This window comes from Mugil cephalus, chromosome 1, assembly GCF_022458985.1.
Source record: "Mugil cephalus isolate CIBA_MC_2020 chromosome 1, CIBA_Mcephalus_1.1, whole genome shotgun sequence".
NCBI classification, from domain to species: Eukaryota; Metazoa; Chordata; class Actinopteri; order Mugiliformes; family Mugilidae; genus Mugil; species Mugil cephalus.
Genome location: NC_061770.1, coordinates 13,700,816 through 13,724,461, shown reverse-complemented (window position 1 = coordinate 13,724,461; position 23,646 = coordinate 13,700,816). Strand labels below are relative to the sequence as shown.

Sequence of the window (23,646 nt, the reverse complement as noted above, 5' to 3'; positions counted from 1 at the left end):
CGCGGGATGAGTTATGTTAGAATTGTTCATGAAGACATTAAACTTCCTTCCTCTCTGTAATCACCGTGCATTATTACACATTAAACATGCACTAATGTACAAGTGATCAATTCTGTGGTAAGACAACAACCAGCAAGTGATTAAAAACTTTTAGGGAGCATTGATTTAAAAACTACTTTGCGGGGTATGTGGAAAAAAGAAAGAAATATATATATATATATATGTACAGGCTGCACATGAAGTTGCAAATGAGGGGTGATGAACAGGTCAGGATGTTCCCAGATGAAAGTTTCTGTCCAACAGAGGCCGAGGATGTAAACTAAACCTCTGAGTGGCTGTGGCAGGAGTGCAGGTGGAAGAAAAGCGCGAGGGAAATGTAGCGTAATCTCAGCCTCAGCCGCGTTATCGGCTGGGCTTTTTAACACAGGGGCCAATTTAATTGCACTTAAAGCAGAATGGCAGAACATCAATCTTGATGAGTGGATCTGCATCACAGCTCTCCCAGGCCAATCTATCACTATCTATGCCTCTGGGTAGCCTCCCCCCCAACGCTAACGCACTCATACATACCCACACTCCCTCGCCGTCCCATCTGCATGTCATTTTTTTTCTTTCTTTCTTTTTTTTTTAAGAAACAAAAAAAAATACATTTTTATTTCTTTTGTCTGAGCTTGGCGAAGCAATGTGCAATGAGCTCAGCATTGCAGCATCAGAGAAAAGGCTTGTTTGTGTTTAAATGATAAAGGTGATCGTCAACCATTCCCTTGAAGTGTGCTGGTAGGGTTAGGGTTAGGGTTAGGGTTAGGGTTAGGGCGGTGCTACTGGGATGCTACACAAAGCTTTGCAGATGTTCACTACTTGGTGAAACAATGTGGACTTTTCATGTAAGAGGCTCCCGTCTCATGTTTGTGCTGTTTTCAGTCCTTTAGTTTTGCCCTTGCCCGGACAAAGAACTCTTTGTAGTGAGCTGTAATAGCACTCGTCTGTGCCTCCAACTAGTTTGTGCTATTAGCGGTTAATCCTGCTGTGGTTGTTTCCTTTTTGGTTCATGGCAAACCTTCATCCAATCAGCATTCAACCTATGCGCTGTTGTCTTTTTCACCGCAATCAAGAGCCCCTCTCATTCTCTCCCTGTCTCTCTCTCTGCGCTCCACGTTGATGAATGCCAAAACCAAAATATGGGCCTTCAACACCCACTTTTCGTACAAAAGCAGCTAAATCTGTAAATAAATACAAGTCACAAATGTGTAGCTGCTGTTGTTGTGGACAAATTTCCACGACTGTGCGCTAGCGAGTATTTACAGCAGCATGACGGTGTACGACGGAAAAATCGACGTCGTCGCCGTCTCTCTGCTTCCAGTGCCGTGGTGTGGCTCGCTGACATGTTTATAATTAGAATCTACAATGGAGGCCAGTGAAACAGAGGACAGAGCTAAATCAGACTTTGCATACACAGAGTCCACAAAAAAAAAAAAAGGAAGAAGAAGTCGTGCCCTGCAGGAAATAGTTCCCTGTGTGGCCTTTTAAACCTGTCTAGGGACTCCACGACTTGTAAACACTGTTACTCTTCGTCTTCAGAAACGACAGGAGTTTTTTTACGTCTAATGAGCGAACATCACTGCTTCTTCACCGTGTGCTCTTATGTGTGATTGCAGTTTTAGATCAGTACGCATCCACGTCAATTAAAAGCCAGTGCATTTACTGATGAAGTCAATGCAAGGGGAAGACATACAAGCATTAGGGCTTGAGCCAATAGTCCTGTGGTCAGAAGATGGTAACTACCTCCTGGAACACTTAAATACAGAGAGTACTAGCTTCATCAAGGCCATAAAGCATAAAGAGGACTTATCTAACGTTGAAAGCTAGGGACAGAACCTATGGAGGAGTAATGATCCCTTAATGTGGTGGAGCTCCACCACTCGCACTCTTTCTGACTCCCTCCCCTCCCCTCCCCTCCCGCCCCCAGCTGCTACATTAGCAGGGATAATAAATGAGACTCTGGCATCACAAGCATAAACTTTTTATGACCCACCTAACCAGCCTTATCAAATGTGGATGTGATTACTTCACCAGGTGACAGACGGCGCGGAGATGGACGGACAGCGGTTGGGAGGAAGGGCCGGAGCACCGGCGGAAATAAATAATTATTTCATACGACGCCCATGAAGTAATGATGAGCGTGGAAAAGTATGAGGAGGCAGTGTGAAAAATAAAGGCTGAGGAATAATAAATGAGGGGAGAATGAGCGCGCTGAGGAGTGGGAGGATGGGAGTGTCTCAAGCGCCGCTCTGAATGAGCCGGCAAGATGGAGTGGACAGGCGCCTTTCTCTTCTACATGATAACTTTGATCCCTCCTGTTTCCACACACCAGTCAGCAATATTGTTCAGCAGCAGTTGGTTAATAGTTTAACTGAGTCCTGGAGACTCGGGGCAGACTCGGGGAGGAGGTTCCCCCCCCCCCCCCCCCCCCCCCCCCCCCCCCTCCAGTTTCAGTAGTTGACGCTGATATTTTTTATTCACTTCTAAAACTGTCTCTGAGAGGGAGATTAAATCAAAATGACATCACATATACGGTGTAATCCTCTCTTTTATCCAATGAGTTGACCATAAAGAATTATATTTTACCACATTTACTAACTTTAATACTGCAAAACACTTTCATTAAAATGTTATTACGCTAGAAAAGTCAAATAACTCTGATTTGCTGCTCGTTGTGTGCGGGGCGGTTTAAACAGAGCTCAGAAGCTGATGCTGCTTCTGCTGTAGTAAAATATTTTGATTGTGATTTGTAGTCTTCCATGAAATATAGACTGAAAATTACCGTTTTGAATCTGCGTAACACACTTTCTTCTTTCCAGAAGTCTCGGTGAAGTCGGCGAACACCGCGCCGTGTTAGCTGGGAGGCTGGTAGCGTGGCTGCATGCTAAACACGTGTGACGTGTAGGTTTTGTTCTGCCTCATTAACGAACGGCCCGAGTATGAAGAGATCAGATTAAAGGTAATTAAAATGACAAAAACACACCATCCTTCCTAATGCGGCCGTAATGACGGCTTAAGTGTAGCTGAATGCCAGCTCTCTCCACCTCCTTCCCTTCCCCGTTCCTCCCTCCGCTCATCCCTCTCTCCCGCTCAGCTGTGGCTGCGGAATCATTAACCTGGCTCCCTGAGTAGGATGTGCTGACAGAACACTCTGCCATTGTGCTTCCTGTCATCTTCAGGAAATCGGGGCTTCCCCCTGCTGTCGAGGTAAAGGGCCGCCGGGTGATGAGCGACAATCCCGTCCCATTCCTTCTTTTATTTTCTTCTTCTTATGCTTTTGCTCATTCTCTTTTCCTCTTAAACAGCTTACACACACAGAAAAAAAAAAGTATTTTCGTAAAATATCCAATATATTAATCAGTCTCAGGTTGGGTCAACATATTCACAAATTACATTTTGCCTGTTATTTCTTAATAATGGACAGTAGCCTTAAGTATTTTACATAAAACCTCTGCATCAGAGTATTAATAGCAGAGCTCTTATGCTGTCAGGCGTCCCCGTTATTTCGTCCACCCCCGTGTTCCGTGCATGCGTGTGCCTGTGCGTGACGGAGTGGATACACTCTGTCACGAGCAGCGCAGAGTTGACGCTTCCTTTACATGGCAGCTGCAAGGCTCCAGTGATGTATCAGAGTCAGCAGAAGCATTGATCAGAACCAGGGTTAATCATTGCTCCGGGAACCCAGAAGAGATAGAGGCCGCCTGGGGAGAAGTAAGCAGGGAGAGTGGGCGGCTGCTCCGCGGGAGGCCTGCAGCTCGACAGTAAAGGAATTCTGGCAGGAAGACATGAGCGCTTGTCTGCTTATCCGTCCGACTATTAGCTGTTAATAATAACAATAGGTGGCGCATATGTACATGCGTGTGTTGCGTGCGTCGTGGTGGGAGGCTGATGGAACCGGCTATGTAATCCCCTTAACGGCCCCGTACGTGGGCAACGAGAAGCCGGATCCGTGTTGTGTCTACTCAGCAGTACCCATTCACCTCTCTGAGCTGGGGAGTTAATAATTCAAAGGCAAGTGAGGAGAGGAGGCCTGAGTGACAACACTGAGAGGGAGACCGGGGAAAGTATGGAAAGAGTTGGAAAAACCGAAGCCATATTCTGTGTGACTTTGGAGAAGGCGTGACGCGGCACAAAGGTATGCACGCCGTCCCCTCCACCGGCAGAGACCTTTCCCTCCATTCACACCTCCCCTCCTCTACTCCCTCCACCTCCTTCTCCTCTCCGTCCCCGTCCCTCTGGGATGCTCCTTCGCCGTGACCTGCCGTCACCACCATCACAGTTGCCAGCATCAAAGTCCAGGATGCTCTTTCCAAGAAAGCACATGATATGAAGGAAGGAACACACATACACCTCGAAATAAGCAGCGGCGCAGACACACAAGCCTCCATATATATTTATACACACACACACACACACACACACACACACACATGCTCGCACATGCACAGATACTCAAAGGAATGTCAGCAATGCCAGTAGGAAGGATGAGGGGCAATGGGAATACAAAGAGGTTCATCTCCTCAGAGGGGAAGAAAAACAGGGCAATAAAACCATCATGTCAAGCCCAGAATCTGCTGATGGCACACATACATATACGCAAGTTCGGGGAGACAAAAGGGAATCTGTCAAGCAGATAAAGCCATCACTTCTCCTTTTCATGCCTGGCTTTGTCCAGAGGCGTCCCCCTTTCACCTTTGGCGTGCCCCGCCAACACTTGTCAGGCAAGAGAGTCATTAATGTTTAGCTGGGCAGTGATGACAGCGCTGACAGCACTCATCTGTCTAAGGAGACGAGATGAGAGAGAGGGACAGCCCATCAAAGGACGCCACTTAGAGAGTGAGAGGAAGAAATGAGAGAGGGGTGGGGGGGTAGTGTAAGAAACAAAAAAAAAAGAAGTGAGGCTGGACCGGCGGCAAGAAAAGGACCCGTGTTTCTTCTGCAAAGATTAAGGTTACGTCACCAAGGTGGGCTATAAACTGATGCCATTGTCATCTGTATCCTCCCCTCCCTCTCCATCTTTCTATCCATCCACCTACTCAGCCCCCGTCTCCCCACCCCTCCACTCCCCCTCCGTGTGCTTGTCAGCAGTTTGATTCAGTACCTGCAGGTTAGTTACTCATTGAGCTGAGGAGGGACCGGAGCCGGTGGAGGTGTATGGACGGCTGTCTATGGGCAGCTACTGGTGGTTGCAGAGGAGGAGGAGGAGGAGGGGAGGGGGGGCTGCTGTTTGATTGACAGATCTGCCTGCATCGTCCATTCCCTCCTGTAAAGACACGAGATACAAAGCACAGGAAGTGGAGGGAGGTAAATGGCTTTGAATATGAATGGTACACTACAGGGGCGGTTAATAATTGGGAAGTGTTGGGCTATTAATCTGAGAGGGAAGGACGATGTTGGGCTTCGTGGGCTGCTGGATCAGTGACACCGAGGCCTTGCAGTACTCAATATGCTTCCTATATGCAGATGATAACCACAACTACCGTGCATAATGTAATAGTACAGTATAAATAATAAAGGCCTCTATACGCTGTTGTTTGCTTTCATAAATCTCTGACAGGCTCCAAAAAAAAAAAAAAAAAAAAGATCAGAACTTCTCAGAAAAAAAAACTTTCTAACCAGCTCCCTTTTGCACATCAACCAACGACTCATCAGGTTATTGTTCTGCAGCTGCGTCCAGAGGTCCACCAGTACGAAGCCGCAAACCCGTGCTTCCCTCCGTCTTTTCCAGATACGTCCCAAGTTGAGAAGGTGCTTTGACTGCCGTGACAAGTTAAGTAGAGGGAGTGGGACCATTGTCTTTCAAATCAGCTGTCAGTGTGTTTCTGCTGTCAGCACTTTGAGTCACTACCTGCCTGGTTAATCATCGAGCCGCTCCGAGCTGCTGGAGGTGCATGGCGCCCCGCGCCGCCGCGGACCCCCTTCACCGCCACAACAGGACAACATCTGATTGACAGATTAGCAAGCACTGGCGCTTTTTCAAAGAAAGACGGGGGGGGGGGGGGGGGGGGGGGGGGGGGGGGGGGGGGGACAGGGTGGAGAGCGGTTACTGGAATTGAAGGAGCCTCGGCGAGGAAGCGTGAGGTGGAGGAGGTGTGTGTTTGTGTGGGTAGGTGGGATGGAGGAATGAAGGTTAACAGGTCTCCTCCATTGTACTTGTGCTGAGGTGATGTGCGAAATGAAAGATTTGCATGTTTTTGTTTTTTTTTTTTTAGAGTAGAAAAGGCAGGCGAGTGTACAGCTTAAGTGTCTTTGTGCCACTGAAACCAAAGCAGAAGGTATGTGGCTTCATGTCTTAGCGCCAGGTAGTTTTCTCTTGGGACATTCTGAACTAACGAGACCAAAGTGGAAGCTGGGGGGAGACAGTCCGGCAAATAACGAGAATATTCCTTTGAAAGTGAAATTGCCTCCCCTATTGGACATTAACGCCGCCACGACCAACATTTGCCTCCCGTCCACCCCCCCTTTCCCCTCCACCACCCACCCTGATAAGGTTATCCCCGTTCCAGTCCTCTCCCCCTCCTCTGATTCCCTCATGCACGCCCACTGAGGTTTGATTTCAAATGGAAAAATTAATGGGAGAATAATAGCCTTGGGCCTCGCTCTCTTCCACACACATCTTAGTTGGTCTACAGGGGTGCAGAAAAAGGGAGGGGGGGGGGGTGGGATTTAGATCAATTCACTTGGCCCAATATATTCCATTGTGACACAGGCATTCACAAGGGACTCTGCCCATCCCGCCTTCTTCTACACCTTAGAGGACTCAACTTTCAAATATTAGTACAGTGGCTGCGTGGATTTCAAATAAATAAATAAGTGAGGAAGCGGTGATTAGCAATCCTCCCGACACTTAGCCTGCGTCGGTGCGTTTTCATATTCATTTTCACTTGCAGGAGAGTATTTCTGCAGAAACAGGGATTTTGAGAACTTTCCAAGCTTTTAGAGGAAAAAAAACAAACCGGTGTGAGGAGTTTCTTTCACGTCGCTTTTATTTATAAGGGATGATTTTAATGCAGTAAAAGTACAGAGGACAAGAGTAAACAGAAACTCTGATGTTCTTCCAGTTATGAGTACCCCTGGCATAATATTGGCAGGAGTCAGGGCACCAGAAATAGATGCACACACGCAAGAGGTGCAAGTTTCACTTCAGCTGATACAGGGCCAAGCTGGTTGCAGGCGTTATTAAATCAAAGCTAAGACTCGGTGCTCTTAGGCTTCCAGCACTAGAAGCGTGTGTGTGTGTGTGCGTGCTTGAGGTAGGGGGTCGGTTGTTAAGAGTTTAAAAGCGGAAGAGGAGCTGGTGTAGAACCAGTATTGATGTCGGGGAAGCCCACTGGCACTTTCTGTTTGAGAGGACCGACCCGCCGAGCTGCAGCGCCCGGGTGGCAGGATTCCCGCTCTTCCTGTTTCTCCTGACTTTGAGGAATTTTTCGGTGAACAAACTCCCAGCGCTCTCCTCACGCGCCCCGCACCTCATCGCAGATACCTGGCTCAGCAGAACTAGAGAGGAATAGACCGAAAGAGAGAGAAAAAGAGAGAGAGACAGAACTTTCCAGGCTTTTCGGGAGTTCCTGTCTGGTGTCACCCAGAAATTTGTTACAAAACTACTTTTCAGCTCACAGATGCATTTAGCTATTAAGATACTCAACACTCTGGATGATTGATGAGTCGTGTGTTCTGATTCATACCTGACATATTACTTCTTTATCTCTGCCACAGTAATTCACAGTGGTGATGTTGAACCTAAACGAGGAAGCATACAGCTTTTTAGACCTGGTTGAAAATTAAACATATTCTAAATGCTGTCAAAATCCATAATATAGAAAAAGGGGGAAATCTTCCTCTTTCTAAGAGTGTGGGTTCTGACTTAAATGCATGCAATTTCAATAATGCTGCAAAAGTATTGACTGAGCGCCACGTTGTGTTCATCTGTGACTCTTTAAATGTCTTGGGGACACCCAGTACAGAGGCATGAACTTACAAGTTCAGTGATACTGACTTTTAATCCCAGCACCTGGCATCACAGGAGACTAGAGGAGGTTAATAACACACTGAAGGGGAAACAAAAGATCGGCAGAGAGGTGTCTAAGGTGGAGTGACGGCACGACACACTTCTGAAGGAAGCCACCGTCCCCACGCCTCTCGCAGTGCGCCTCCGGGGCGCATGTAGCATTAATTGCTGCCTCCACAGAGCCCGCAGACTCCGCGCGGCATCTAGCGCTCTCATCAAAGAAACCACGCGCTGAACTTTATGAAATTTTTATTCATTGTGTTCACTTCTCTTCCCTTTTTCGCCCCTCTTTCTTCCTATTCCTATTCCCCACCTTGCCCCCCCCCCCCCCCTCCTTTTTAAGCCTTTTAAGCTGCGCCACCAAACAGACAAGAAAGACTTCGCTCTGCCATGTTTTTCGGCTCCACTTCCTTCCTGCCCAGGAGCACTCGAGTATCTCGTTAGTTCTCTCACAGCTAACATCACTCCCTCTATCTGCCAGGAGCAAAAACCTGGTTTGGGAGGGAGGGGGGAAGAAAAGATAAGAAAGGGTTTGGGGGGGGCGACATCAAGAAGTTTTGTAGGCGAGATTCTCAGCAGAGCTAGGTGTAAAACTGTAATTCCATTTAGCTACGGTAATTACAGAGGGAAAGAATAGAGATGAGAGGGTTTTCTCTCCCTGTGGACAATGTACACCGAAGGGCCTAAGTTTCGTCATGAAGTTAGCACAGACGCATGCAAGAACACATTGCAAGATCACGGTTGGTGTGACACGACAATGCCCTGATTTGTAATACACGAACAAAGGTTTGTAGAAAGCTTTCCGTCTTTAATGTATTCCACTATTAATTATTCGCCCTCGCACACATCTCTGGTCCCTCGCGTGATTTTGACAACTGGGTAAATCCAGAGTTTTCGACGCACATTGGTTTTCCTTTTAACCCTCTCTCATTCTCTCTCTCCCTCTCTCTCACACACACACACACACACACACACACACACACACACACACTGGTCATCCATCAGCAGCGGGTGTTGTTTCTCCCCCCACACGTCTCATACACACAGGTATAAATCACTGCGCCTGATTTCTTGGGCCAGGGTTTAAATAATTAAAGGGCTTTAATTTATCAGGATTTAGCACCCCCTGACAGTCGGGCCGACAAAAGACGACGAGAGATATATTTGAAAAGAAAAAAAAAAAAAAAGGTTGTTGTACATTGGAAACATATACAAAATTATTACACATTTTATTGGAGAGAGAGAAATGAACATCGAGGCCAAAGTGGAATCGAAGATGAAGTGAAGGCATCGAGGTTCTGCTTTAGAGCTACTTAATCTGCGTGTAAGAAGTTTTATTTGCCTGTTGGTCGAACACAAATGCAACTGTGTGAACATCTGCACAACTGTGTATAGCTGTTCTGAGACATATCAATGGAAAATAAAAGACATTGATGTAAAATAACATTCAAATAACGATTCACAAATTTTCACACTAAAGTTTAAAACAGAAACAAGCAAGTCGAACTGAATTTCCTTTGTATGTGCTGTCAGTGTTTAGAAACACGCAAATGAGAAGTGATTTTTCCTGTTTTTTCTCCCAGTGACAGGGCCGTAAGACCGTGAGATGGACATGAGAAACACGCGACAGTAAGTTACACCGAGTCCTGTCACCTCTTTAACTTCCTAAAAGTTGTGGTTAATGTTTTTCAACTTTTACAAATAGCCCCACAAAAACATCTAATTACCAGTGACAGTTTTTTTCCCCCTATGCTGAATAAAACTAAATGGTAAAAACAAATCTGGAGAACAACAAAATTGAGTAAAGCACATTTGTAGAATGATATCTGTGTTGAACGGCTGTGTCAGCGTGCTAGTGGGGAGCCCAGTCATGATGGTGGGTGAAACGCAGAACTCTACTGCCCTCCTGTGGCGATAACCATGCAAATAAATTCTCACTGTTCTCTTTGCATCTCTTGATTCAGTGGATGAACTGTTAGCCCTGTGAGGTTTGGAAGTCAGAGAGAAGATCTACAAGCAGGCACAAAGACACAAGGGAGAAACATTACAATAAAGAAAACTGTATCTCTGGCTTTGTTTGACCCTCATATTATTTATTCTTTCCAGTAGATCTCTAATAAAAAAAAAAAAAAAAAAAGGAATGGACACACATTCTTCACACACACCTCACCCAGAGACAGTTTTAAAAAAAGGTCAGACTCTCCATTGTCTTCACCAAAAACACAACTCAGAAACATACAAACAAAAAAACAAATCCCCCTTTTTCCTCTCCTGAAAGTGAACATGCAGAGTCAGTCCTGGAGAATATTTTATATTATAGTTAACATTACTCAAGGACTTCACTGAGTGAAGCTTGTTGTTGTTGTTTTCTGGCGATAGTCAGCCACCTAGTGGTCAAACCCTCTTATAACATCAAGTATTGACAACAGGGGATTTCATCACAACTTTGGAAGTTTTTGGCTATATGACACCGAGTCATTAATGAACAAACAGCATACATAATTTAGGAGATACTCAACAAGCTATCAAGTCTACAGAGCAATCTGTGGGGGAAGATAAGAGATTATCACACCAGAAACACAGTATCACTCCTAAATCAAACGGTACAATATGTTATTTTAATCATATTGCGTGATTTATTTTTCTGAATAATAAACCTAGAGACTCATAGTTACAATACCAGTTCCCTATGAAAATAATTACCCATAGCAATTGAGCACCACCATCCTCATTATAGATGAATGATGATACAGTGTGATGTTCTGTCTTTTGAAGACCGAGGCGTCTCCCCTTCCCCTGACTGTACTCCCCTGACTGTACTCCTCCTCCTCCTCCTCCTCCTCCTCCTCCTCCTCCTCCTCCTCCTCCTCCTCCTCCTCCTCCTCCTCCCGGCGGATTGTTCTTCACACTTCAGTTGTCCAAAAGGGAGCGCTGCAGAGCCTCCTGGATCATTGTGTGCTCATCTGTGGAGTAATCCTGCAAAGAAATAAGGAAACACACAGAATAAGTCAGCGGATCATTTATGAACATGTTGAATAAACAACTGACTAAATGCTTTACTTACAACAAATGTGTCATAGGAGAATGTGTGTCTGATCTTCAGGTGCTGGAAAAAGTCAGCACTCCTGTAGTTAGGGTCCCCCCAAGGCATTGAGGCACAGATAGGGCACACCTGCACAGAGTCAGAGTGATGAAACATCAGTCAACACATTAAATATGACTGAATCCAAAATATGTTGGAACCTACTGGTAGAATCATAACGTGTCATTCATCCAAACTCAAAATGTTTTCAGATAACTCGCCCTAAGCTTAGTCACATATTATATTATACATATTACCTTTATTTCTCTGTATATGACCTGGTGACATGGTAACAATAATTGTGGTTAACCTGTAATATATAAATGATCAGCGCCTGCTGATTCTAGCCTGACAACACACTAATATCTCTAATATATCCTCATCAATGATGCAAGCTAGTATTTCAGCCACACGCTCTCAGTCTTAATTAGTGTTCACTTCCACAGCGTCAGTCTGGATTTCTTACCACTTGGCGCGTATCTCGAGCATGTTGGGAAGTGCAATGTTCGACCAGGCCGTCCTGATCAAGGTTCTGGCAGTTGCAATAGGGGCAGGTGAAGGTGTAGCGATTTGGCACTGAACTGTTATAAAACAGAAATAACCAAATGTGCACAATAAGATCACATGTTACACTGTTATACGTCTTTTTTTTTTTCTATAAAGAGGTGATGAGAATATCGTACTTTAGATGTGACAGAAAGGCAGTTGGTTGTTTGATGTCAATGAAAACTTATTTTCAGTATTTACAGGTAACCGCATTTATCACTATATGATAATGATTTTATTCAAATTGCAAAGAACACACACCAACTGACTATTCACTATCTTAAGGCTTCACTCTGCAGGGTGATTGTACAAAAGGGAGGGTGGATGGGATTTAAATGGAGCATACACAATTGGGGTTTTAAAAGACATAGTTTAGACTTTGACCATATCCGAGTGCGTCCACAAGCTTTTCAGGGCAGCATTATTCTATCTTAGGGTAGGGACCAAAAAAAAAAAAAACAACAACAAAGGGCGACTGTGATGTGACCTAAGGTCACCTGTGTCTGGATCAAAAGGTTACGGTTAACCACACTGCAAAGAAAAAAGCCAACGGACCAGATGACACATCCAGTGAAAGCCTGTGAAGGACGGGCTAATATTAGCTGGGTGGCTAGGAAGCTAGGAAGAGCTACAAACTGAACAAGTCTGTTTATTCATTCTAGATAATGAAGCTATTGTGAAAATATTTGTGAATTTTTACACTGAGATCGGATGAAGCTGGAAAATGAGAAACGCCTTTTTTGTGCAATTTCTGTGCAACCGTCTCTCTAAAGCCGTAAACATGCTTCTTAGCACGGCCGCGCAAGGACCTGACCTACGTAGCCGACGCCGGTGTGAGACATTAATACTTGTGCGCTCGTCAGTCTTGCTCACTCTGTAACAACAACACCCAAACCCTTGACGACGCTGTGTCTTTTTTGCCAGTCAGGTTAATTTCTACTTCCTGCCTCACTTTCATCAATGGCAAACCTAAGTTTCAGCAGACACAAGTTTTACAAATCAAGCAGGTCTGTATCTACAGACCTTTTGATCCAAATCAATCAAAACTGCAGAGATGCAGAAGCAGCCGGAAATACTCAAGTAGAGACACGTAACAACTAAGCAGACCAATCACAGCTCTTGTGCTCTGCGTCACTACAGCGAGTAGTTCAATGTCAGGGCAGGTGCACGTCAGCGACACCGTCAGGTCTGCACACTGTTACCGAAGTGGTGTGCGTTAACGGCAGAACCTTTGCAACACTTTAGTGAAGAAGCCTAAATTACGCTTAAGATGGCCAGCCAATCAGAGAGCTATGGACATATCTGTCTGTCCGTCTGTCTCATTAAAGGCCTTTACCGAAAATCCAGCCAAAACCATAAAAAGTATATATATAAAAAAAAATCTAAAGTGAAAGTTAGACACAGGTCATATTTATTGCATCACCCTTTCCTCTTCAAGAGTTCAAGAGTTTTTGACTTACTTGGCTTCCTCAAAAAAATCCCCACGCCACTGTTTGCAGCGTGTGATAGAGGTCTAGACTAGTGTGAGGACAAGCCACAAAACACCAGGCCCAGCACATAAAGAGTATGCATGTTTCTTTACGTTTGATTTTTTTTTTTTAAATCCCACAATGCAGCGCCTGATTTTTTCATAGAGGTGTCACTATCCAGATATAAAACAGCCTTGTTAAAAATTAAAGTGATACTGGTTATATTTATGGCCACAGACACATGATTCCGAGCAGCGATAGATTTACGGGTTTAAAGGACAATCAGATATCAAGAGGCAGAAAGAAGTGTATTATGTAACACAGCAGTTTTGACAGGACAGGGGAGTTACCAGTTCCACCCTTTATTAGAATACACATGTGCTAAACTGTACAAAACAATGGATTTTTCTTTTAAATGCACCAACATGGCTGATGCTTCCCCTTCCTGTGGCAACAAAGATACCTCATTGAAATTAATGACAGGACTGTGTTTTCACAGAAAAAGCTGGTGTTGATTTTCAAATGTAGGAGTAGTAGCGCCTGTACAGAAAATCTCACTTTACCGTGCACTACAGTGTAAAAAACTGAGCTTTGATTACGTACAGGATATCAAACAAGTGTCCTGGTTTTATTGTCCTTCTCTCACTGTCTCTTACCTGGTGATGGCAGGCTGGCTCTGGGCAGTAGTCCTCACTCCCTCCTCAATATACTCCTGGTATTTTGAACAACCAGCTGTGTGACCTCTCATCAGAGACAGACCAACCTTGTGGGGAAAAAAAAAAACATCATGTAATTGTCTCATGTTTTGCTACAGTGTCAATATGAAGCTTAGACCGAGAATGCATTTAACTCAGTGCGTGTGTTCGGTGCAGCTTCAGCCTCTATGTTTGCCTTCTGGTCCGTTTCCAAAATCCAGCAAACCAGTAGAGTCTGAAGTCCTATTTTCGCATTTGCACTTTAATAAAAACACACCTGAACTCCACAGCCCTTGCAAGCTGCCACAGACGATTGGATAAGGGCCTCTAGATCAACAGCTTTAGTCCAGCGGCCCGGAGTGCCCCGACATACAGCACACACAGGCTTCTGGGGACGCAAACATTCCTGCAAACAACTGTGGCAGAACCTGGCAGGAGATAGGTGAAGGAATGTTATGATGAGAACAAGATAAGGGAAACAAGTTGCTCACGCTAACATTTTTTTTTATTTTGCCTCTGGTAACTTCAGAGAGAGGCTTTTTAGGCACGCATACTAGTTATGGGCTGATATTAAATTACACTGTCCTGTCGTCCGATCCCACTGCCTAGAGCTTCCTGTAAATCAGATGGAAAGTCCCCACCTCAAGAGGGCGCAGGGACTTGTAGTCCTTTAAAGCGGTTTCAAGGATTAAGGCGATAGAGATCCAAACTACAACTCCCAAGCGAGGCCTCCTCTTTGATGTAAACAAAACTGAAACTGATTTAGCGAGCTCAAATTGGTTTTGACACATATTCGTGTAAGCAAAATACAACTAAAGGGTCGCGGCACCAGCGGGCACGGGTACGGTAGATGTTTGGCGACTCTGGTGCGGCGACATGTTTAAAATCAAGCCCTTTCCTCCATTGTTTACCTCGCATTATTGCATCAGTGGTGGTAGACGTGGTCGAAAATAAGGCGAAATACTCACGTATGGCCGCACTGTGTTGTTACGGGGCTGTCGTAAATCTCCAGACAAACTGGGCAGATAAATTCTGACACGTCGGTGCTCCCGTCAGAGACGTTTTTCTTGAGCTGTGCTGCGCTAAACCCTCCGAGCATCGCCATTTCTTTTCTTCGCTGTCAGTCGTTCCCCCAACGACGTCACCGGCCTCCTCCTCTGGTTCTTTTATTCAGCGCGAGGGAGGAGCCACCGTTGAAAGTGAAACACACGATAACGTTCTTAAATACATTTATATATATATATTTTTAATAGTATAAAAAGTTTAGACGACCCACTCTGCATCATCCATTGTAAGATGCAGTTTCTTGTTATTAATAAAAAAAAAGAATATCTAGTTGAATGGATAAAATGTTATATTTATGACACGACAAAAGGGACAATACAGTGTTGTTTTGTCTGTTAGTCAGTCCAAAACCGAAAGGTATTTACGCACAAAAAAAAAAAACAAACAAAGATTGGAATCGGACTTGACTAAATAGCTGTAATCGATTTATATAATATTTGGTTATAAGCACTATTTATATTTCACGACTATTTTCCAAAAATGTCACAATGAAGAAGCGGTAAGCAAACGGAAACCTGGAGGGTAGATACAGTGCCTTAAAGCTACAGAAAATAGATTTTAGCACTCATTGCCTGCTGCTGGATGAATGATATTATGTTTTATTGTAGCAAGAGATAATACAATGACCAACTGCACAGTTGTGCAAGTGTTTTTGTTTTCCCCACAAACAACAGAACCTCCCATAAATGTATGGACAGTTAGGTGAGAACTGGTGGTTATCAATGACTGTATAATTACTATACTGTGATGATTGACTGTGTATATATTCTATGTGGTGATGTAGTCGGCCGCGTGTATATATATATTATGTGGTGATGTAGTGTAGTTGGGGTCTGCATCCCCTCTTCTTTTGCACGTGGGCCGTTGATGCTGACGAGCTGTCAGAAGTTAGCGCATGCGTGTTGAGGCGATGGGAATTTCCAACAGCTGAGGAGGCGCAGCTAGCCGCGGCTAGCACTTGTTAAAGGTAAGATATGCGAATGGTGGCGTCTCTGGTGAGATACCAGCGTGGTCTCTTTGCTGAAGCGTAATAACACGTGGCCGTACAGGAACCTAATCGTTATTGACGCATATGTACTGACAGTTCACTGTAAACTCGTCAGATTTCCGTGCGGCGATGGAACGCCCTGCTAGCTAAAAGCTAGCCAGCTGCGCTGAAATGGGCGTTCACTGTTTAGCCTGTGCTCACCTGGGGGGGCTATGCCAGTGACTGAATCGCGTCTGTCCGGGTTGAGAGTCATGGTTGATGTCTGTGTAAGATGTCAGATAACTTCCTTGTATTGACTTGTGCCGCTGATTATAGCTGGTGCGCAGTAGTAAGGCATGGGGATGGGGATGTCTGAGGCTTGCTGCCAGCTAGCTCGCTAAACGGGTCCTCACTGAGGTTGGGAGGTAACAGGAAAAAAGGCAGCCAGCTCGTCAAGGAACGAGGGGCAAAATCTTTCTTTCTCTCGTGGTCTGTCGTGGCTTTAAACATACATTTTAATGTTATCTTACCCATGTTCGCGTGGCTGTATTTTCATTGTGGGTTACAGCTAGCTAAAGCTAGGTGCTACTAGTACCGATGGCTCAACATGTTCATTGGCGCAAAGAAAAAAAGGAATATGTCAATGGATGAGCGCGGTGAGTCCATGTCCTGTTTTTCTACATTATAATTTCTTAAACCATTTTTTGGTTGCGAATGTCGCAATAATAAATTACACGCTGAACCTTTTAGCTTAGAACAACCCACACGGTGCATCCTCGCATCATCCCACTCAGATCACTGATACTGTGGAGAGTAGGAGTGCTTCAACAGCGTAGCATTTGTTTGAGCCACCTGATTTTCACAGCCTACGATGGTAGTTACAAATGCATTATTACAGACCATGTAAACAGAAGCCGAGTCTACAGAAACAAGCATGTTTCTACCTTTCAGTAAGTGTCGGAATGGGATATGTCCGTTGTTATAATCATCTCCTGTGTCATTACAGCTTGAAGATGTCTGAGAAGAACGCTCAATCATGTATGTGTCTTCTAGATGAGTGACCTTGAACTCTACACATGCTGAAACCAAGGAAAGGAAGAAATACAACTCTGCACTAACAGAGCGTGAACAAAAGCACTCCCTGATTTCATCTTGCATGACATAAGCCTGTTTGTCTGGAAATAAGTTAGGCTTTGAGCCAACGTCAGAGATGCTTGTACGAAGGCATCCCCACAGGCTGCAGCCTAGCTTCGCCAACTAAAAGAACCGGACAACTGCATCTCTTGTTCCAGAGGATGTGCTGCTGAGTGGATGCAAAATTTCAGTCTGCGTCCACCTCACCAAAGCATCAACATCGATTGCGTGCTAGTGTGTACAGAGAACGATGGTGACCAAAAATGGTGCTTGAATGTGGCGTCCTGGTGCAGGGAATGTTAAAAGGGGCGAGGCTCTCTGGGAAAAGTATAACAGCTGACTGATAGTCTGCTGCCAATAATGGATGCCAAGTTAAAAGAGGACCTATTTCGGAGGTATGTGACAGCACTGGAGAAGCGTCTGGAGGAGGGAGGGGAATACACAGGGACTGGATCTTCACCGGAGGGGGACAGAAGCAGACACAAAGACAGTGAGGCCCTTCTCTCCACAGCCACAGCTCTGCTAGGAGCCTACCAGCCAGATCCGGGACAGCGATTCCGCATGGTGCGTTTCTATGAGGTGGTGGAGAACTCGCTTCGCTGCCAGAGAGGGGGCAACATCAAGAGCCTGGAGAGAGCGTTCCACACTCTGGAAACCATCTGCACCAACCTCTTGCTGTTCCCCTGGAAGAAGGAGTTCAGATGTATCAAGGTAAGATTAGTATGTTCACTTTTCCTGTTGTTATTAGTTCAAGAGTTTAACAATAACCAATATTTAGCTGACACTGCCTAGTGCGTGGAAAAGGTGACACACGGGTTTACAACAGAGACAATTATTATATTATTGCAGTTATTAAACAGTTGTTCATATATTTTTTTTGTTTGTATCATCTGCTGGAGTAGCTGTGCCACTGGTACAAAACCACACTAATTATGTGGAAAGGCAATGCACAATCTTAGATTCTTGGTCATACGTGAGCTGCAAATTAGTTTTTCTTTAAGTACAGTTACAGCTCTTTCTCTCCATACTTGATTGCAACATAATTATCATACAGTATACACAAATGTTCCTCACAATCCTTGCGTAATGATTTAGTGTTTGATATGGCACGATACAAAGTTTAAAACACAGTTATAACCTCCCTCTTCTCCTAAATCGTTCAACCTGTCGTAATAGTCAGTCTTATCAAAAAGTAATTTAATATTCGTGGTCCTGTTGAAAGTTTGTTTACATCTGTAGTTTTAGAAAAATCACAAGCAAAAATGACACAAGTTATAAATCATGACCGATCAAGACACATAGTTTGGTAATGTCTGTTATATATTTGAAGATTTTGTAGAAAATAGTGATGCCTGATGAAGAAGCTTCATTCAACTTTATTGTCATTTGAAGTTGTAGTTTGCGCTGGTGTTGATTTGTATTGTGTAATACAAAGATGTGTATCTTTTTCTAAAAACATTAGATAAATGTGTATGTGAACAAGAACATGTAGCAGTTTGTATTTCCGAGTTAAGCTTTGCCATGTTGTCGGTTTTAAATGACAGACATTAATGCTGATTTCTCTATTAGACCTTCACTGGCCCGTACGTGTACCATCTGCAGTCTGCCATCTCTGATGCTGAACTCCGAACTCTAATGCGCACCATTGGCTACGCCTGTGACCATGATTCGCAGTTCCATTTACAGGAGCACTCAGGAGGCACAAATCATCTCCGCCAGTTGGCGTTTGAGCTCTTCCTGGCGCAGGCAGAGTGTCGTCTTCTGGGAGAAGTAGTGGCCTTGGCCCGTGGTTCGGCCTCCGAGCTGGAGGCCCTGGAGCTCCGCAGAGGTTGCAGAGATGATGCAGCCGGCTGTGCTGAGGCGCTCCGCAGACGCGACAGCCTTGGGGCAGACATGGCGCGTCTGTCTGTGCGGCCGATGGATATAGAGAGGCCTCATGGCCACCATCTGAGGCGAGGTAGCCGGCCGTCTAAGTCTGTGGATGTTACAGATGGGGCTGGTCACTGGCACCCGGCGGTTAGCAAGCCTGTTTTGAAGGCCTCGCTGAGTCTAAGGAAGGAGCCGCTGTTTGTGGATACAGAGGAGGATATGAAGGATGAGATCATCAGGCCGAGCACCTCAGCATCTCTTTTCTCTGTGGCAGCTCCACCTTCCTATAGCCCCATTGCAGATTTCTTCCCAATTCAGTCACCTCCACCTGCTGATCCCTACTCATCCTACCATCTGTCCTCTTTGGATGAGATTGACTTGTACACGGAGAGAGGTGGTGCGGGGACGGGAGGAAGGCAAACTCCTTCCCGACCTCCGTCCAGGGAGCCTCGGGATGCGAGGGATGGGTGGCTGCTCAAAGCGCACGGTAGTGTGAAGTGTCAGGGCTGTGGGCTGAGCTGCTCCACAATGGCCTCCTGCCAGAGGTGTGACATGATCCTCTGTTCTGCCTGTCATGATGTGGACCCCTCCCCTTGCTGTGGCCTCCAGGACTATCATCCCAAATCCCCACGGCCACTTGATGGATACATCCCTGTCAAGGAAAAGCTCTCCGTCTACTCTAACACTCATTCGCACTCCCATCTCCATCCCCACCCTCTCACGCTCACCCACTCACACTCCCATCCGCACCCTCACCCCCAGATGGTGGAGAAACCCCTCATGTCCACGAAGCTGTTTCCAAGCAAGTCCGTTGCCTTGACAACACCAAAGGGAGGCAGCAGTGACCGAATAAGCATGGGGGGATCGCGATGCGGGTTTTGCAACAAGCCAGGTGCATCACACACCTGTGTGAACTGCTCTAAGGTGTCATGTGACTCGTGCATGGGCTTGTATGCAAAGGATGTGTGCACGCGAAAGAATCCTCAGCACAGCTTTGTGCCCAATCATCAGCTCAACTTCAAATCTGGCACCATATCTCACCTGGTGTACCGATGAATCAGCCAGACAGATTTTATTTTCCCCCCTCCCGTCTAGTCCCCTCCATCAACCCGCAATGTAGTCCTGTACTATTGCTTTAGCTTTCTTCCTGCTTAAACAATTCATTCGCCATCTTCCCCTTTATCTGATGGTCTTTTCTCTAACCCTCTCTTGAACTTTGTACATTTTCTCTTCCCGTCAGTAGGGCCATGGAATGCACACGCAACAGAGAGCCATATCGTCTGCCCATCTCTCTGCCTTGTAAAAGTTCAGGCCTTTTATCTATTTCTTCTTCCTTTTACCTTGCTACCTGCTCTTGAGTAGTCATGTGATGTTGTAGCGCTTCCCAAATTCCTCAAATTGTGTCCTCTCCAAAAGGGAAACAGGAGAAAAGCGATTTTTAAGTCCTTCTCATTTTGAATGAATTCCGTCCAAATGAACATGTATACTTTGCCTAACTTCTCAGCTAAAAATTCCTCTAATATATAAATATAAATATATATATATATATATATACATACAGTATATATGTGTGAGGGAGTGTATGTGTGCGTGTATGTGAGAGTGTGTATAGAAAAGACCTCTGAGCTTGCATTGTGATAACGGGGGTCTTTTTAAACTTGAAAAAATGTAGAGGAAAAAGAGAAAACTTACACTGGAAGTCAATAAGTCAATAGTATATATTTTTAATCTCTATTCTCTAGAACAATGTGAGACTGTTAAGTGGGCTTGAGGTCTGGCATTGGGATTTTCGGGTATAAACTCACGTGGGTGCGGGGCGGGAGATATCTCAAAGGGACATATTGAGACAACAGTCAGATGCCATATATTCTATTTAAAAAGAAAAAAATAATGCCTTGTAAATTAACCCTCAACTGTTTCTGGTTATATGACTGAGGTTTTAAATGCTGCTGTGGACGTGTGGCGTTGATTTCTTTCTGGTAGTCGTGTCGGTTCCAAGCCTCCCCCTCGACCCCTCCTCCCCCCCTTCCCCTTTCATCACACTCCTTAAGCCTTCATTGGTCATGATGTTGTCGTGCCCCCTCACCAGATCAGTGGTTCCCTGTCAGTCTCAGGTGGGGTCACAGGAAGTGTGTTGATTGATTTTAGGCAGTATGAAGGTATATACTCTAACATGGTTTCTGTCTACCTCAAATGGCTCCAGCGCGTACACCCAGTTTGTCACTGTGGTTTCAAACTAGCCCTAAAAGCCGTATTTATTTCCTTAATCTTTGTTAGTTTGTGTCTTAGCTGAGCAGAAAACAGCCCCTCTTACAATCTGCTGTCACTTTTAAAGGTTAGTAGTAGTTTTATCATTATTATTATTATAATTATTTTTGTCATTTGAACTCCAATTTCGCAAGGTGTTCTGCTTTGTTGTCTTTTTCTGGACGTACAGGTGATGAACTTAAAAACTGGAATACCTGTAATTTCAGATGGAGTCATGTATAATAGCCCCGCTTTAAAATACTTGAGAAACTAAAATGGTTAAATTTAAGATAGTTTTATGGTGATTTTGAGCCTGGATTTTGTGATAATGTGCTGGATCATATTGTTCTGTGGGCTGTCTCTCTCTCTACAGAAACCACTTACAATATGTTGCAGTTAAGTACAACCGACCGTGTCCGACTCCACACCTCTCTTACACCCTATCACATGGCTAATACACTATATTTTACAGGGATTCCTTCCCTCCTCAGCTAGTTAATGACACATTTTATGACACTAAAAACACACCTTTGTGTGGTGTGAGGTAGTGGGAGTCGTGTCGGACCATAAATCCTCCTTAAAGTCTTTGATTTGAGTTCATAGTTAACATGTCCTTCCTCGACTGCTGTGAAAATGTCATCAAACTCTAATTCAAAAGGCCATTCACCGTGGTTAAATCTGCTAATTATTTAGGGTTTAGACTTCCATTCTGCACGTATGAGGAGCATTAAGCTATGTTTCTGTCGGTGGTCACCAAGGGCTAATTTTAAATCACTTCTCATTCAAAACAAATGTCTGGGTTATTTTGACAGACTGCTTAGGCTACTGTAGCCTTTTCTGTCAGGAATAATGCCTTAAGCTCATTCAGCTGTCTTATCCTAGACTATTTAAGCTTGTGATGTTGCCATTTGCCCTGTTTTGTGTTTTATCAGCCTGTCGGTTCGACATTAACACGCGCTTACCAGGCGGCGATAAGTAAGTTCAATTCTGTGATAGTTAAGGAAAGAATTTGATCTTGAACCACCTACACGGAGCATACCTACCATGTGTTTTAACAGAATTATGCAGCGACACACACATTGGACCCTGACGTAAGGGTTGATTTCCGCAGTGATTACCATGTTTCTGTTGGAAGTCAGACATTGGTTTCATACTTCTTTTCATTCCTTCCTTTCAAACCTGTTTTGTGTCTTAATCATGTTGAACATTAAGAAGGGATGTTTTGATACTGACCGGGGTCTCGGGTCAACTTTAATGAACCCGGGGATCCAAAAGAAAAAAAAAGTCTTGAGTGACCTTAAGGGAGGAGTGCAATTATTGTTATTATTTTTTTTCCCATTTCCATCTAACAAAGCCTTTCTGAGTAGTTTGGTTATTTATCATAGATATATATCAGTTGTTAGTCAACTCATACCAGCAGCAAAGATGACGTATTGAGCCATGTTGCAAGAGTGATCATGTTGCCAAATGAAGAACAAATATCTTACTGGAGTAGAGAACAAAAAAAAAACAAAAAAAAACCTGTGGCTTGCCTGGATGTACAGTTATGTAACAAATGTGTGATTTTGCTAGCCTTGTCTCCGTAAATGTCGGCCTTTTAAAAAGCCTAGAACGAACATCGTCAACATAGATACCTACTCACACACCACGGGACGTGGATTTGACTTAACAGTGGACTGATCATTTGTGTAGGTCACTACTAAGGGCTAAACAGTCTTCAGGGCTGCTGCTAAGTTTGCGGGCACTGTTTTAATGTTTTTAAAGAGATGCTGACTTGTCATTGGTAAATATCTGATGTGGAGCGATAAAATTACTGATGCTGGGGAAAACAACAGTCATGGATTACATGGAGCCATTTTAACATGATTGGTTTAACCCGCACCAGACTCACTCAAGTCATTGTGGAAGTCAATACTCCCTTTACCTCTTTGTGTGGTTATCTTGCTGATATTAACAGTGGTGGTCTCTTTAGCATTACCCCGTTTCCCTAACCTTTATCTCGGCATGCTCCGTACAAGGCCCATACGCCCATACCCCCCACCCTCAACCTCCCACCCCCACCCACCATGGCACTGAGGATCATCGCACAATGTGTATGTGAAGGGGTATGGACCTTATGATCGGTATGTGGGCAAACATGGGGGGGAGGGGGGGAGGGAGGAGGGAAAATAGCCAAAATTGTTAATTGGTGAATATATGAAGACAATGAAATGAAACGAAACGTAAATGAGATTTTATAAAATAACTTCAAGAATAAAATTCTGAAAAAACAAGTTTCCTGCCTTGTGTTTGTGAGTGACTGACCATGAATTTGTGTCATTAGTAATCCATCAAACAAAGCATGTGCACAGATTTAATTCTTTAGTCCGTTTTGATGGGCTTAACTGCCACATACTGGATGGACTCTGTACCAGTTTTACTGAAGGAAGCGGCCTGTTACAAATATTGAGAACCGCGGTCTCCCTACACCTTAACGGTTTATGGTGGATCATCTCCACTCAGTTCAAAGCTGTGTTGCTCTGATC

General features: G+C 44.6%; 2 protein-coding genes across 5 annotated transcripts; one reads left to right on the top strand and one right to left on the bottom strand.

Moving 5' to 3' along the window:
- Positions 1 to 9,124: 9,124 nt before the first annotated feature.
- On the bottom strand, positions 9,125 to 14,998 carry rnf114 (ring finger protein 114). Of its 3 annotated transcripts, XR_007110782.1 has the most exons (8): positions 14,808 to 14,998; positions 14,117 to 14,267; positions 13,801 to 13,907; positions 11,596 to 11,710; positions 11,112 to 11,219; positions 10,921 to 11,023; positions 10,751 to 10,852; positions 9,125 to 10,057 (listed from the first exon to the last, which is right to left on the bottom strand). XR_007110782.1 is itself a non-coding variant. In XM_047568784.1 (7 exons), exons 1-6 carry the CDS (start codon positions 14,942 to 14,944, stop codon positions 10,958 to 10,960), a joined length of 684 nt encoding a protein of 227 aa, XP_047424740.1. In that variant the 5' UTR covers positions 14,945 to 14,998; the 3' UTR covers positions 9,125 to 10,852; positions 10,915 to 10,957. The 3 variants fall into 3 exon arrangements, 2 of the variants coding, with proteins under 2 accessions (XP_047424740.1, XP_047424731.1); XM_047568784.1 differs by having other exon boundaries at positions 9,125 to 10,852; positions 10,915 to 11,023; XM_047568775.1 differs by having other exon boundaries at positions 9,125 to 10,852.
- Positions 14,999 to 15,773: 775 nt separating this feature from the next.
- spata2 (spermatogenesis associated 2) lies at positions 15,774 to 23,394 on the top strand. Of its 2 annotated transcripts, none has more exons than XM_047605144.1 (3): positions 15,774 to 15,871; positions 16,878 to 17,716; positions 18,575 to 23,394. In XM_047605144.1, the coding sequence occupies exons 2-3, from the start codon at positions 17,366 to 17,368 to the stop codon at positions 19,928 to 19,930; spliced, it is 1,707 nt and encodes a 568-aa protein (XP_047461100.1). In that variant the 5' UTR covers positions 15,774 to 15,871; positions 16,878 to 17,365; the 3' UTR covers positions 19,931 to 23,394. The 2 variants fall into 2 exon arrangements, with proteins under 2 accessions (XP_047461100.1, XP_047461109.1); XM_047605153.1 differs by lacking the exon at positions 15,774 to 15,871 and adding an exon at positions 15,936 to 16,527.
- Positions 23,395 to 23,646: the final 252 nt, after the last annotated feature.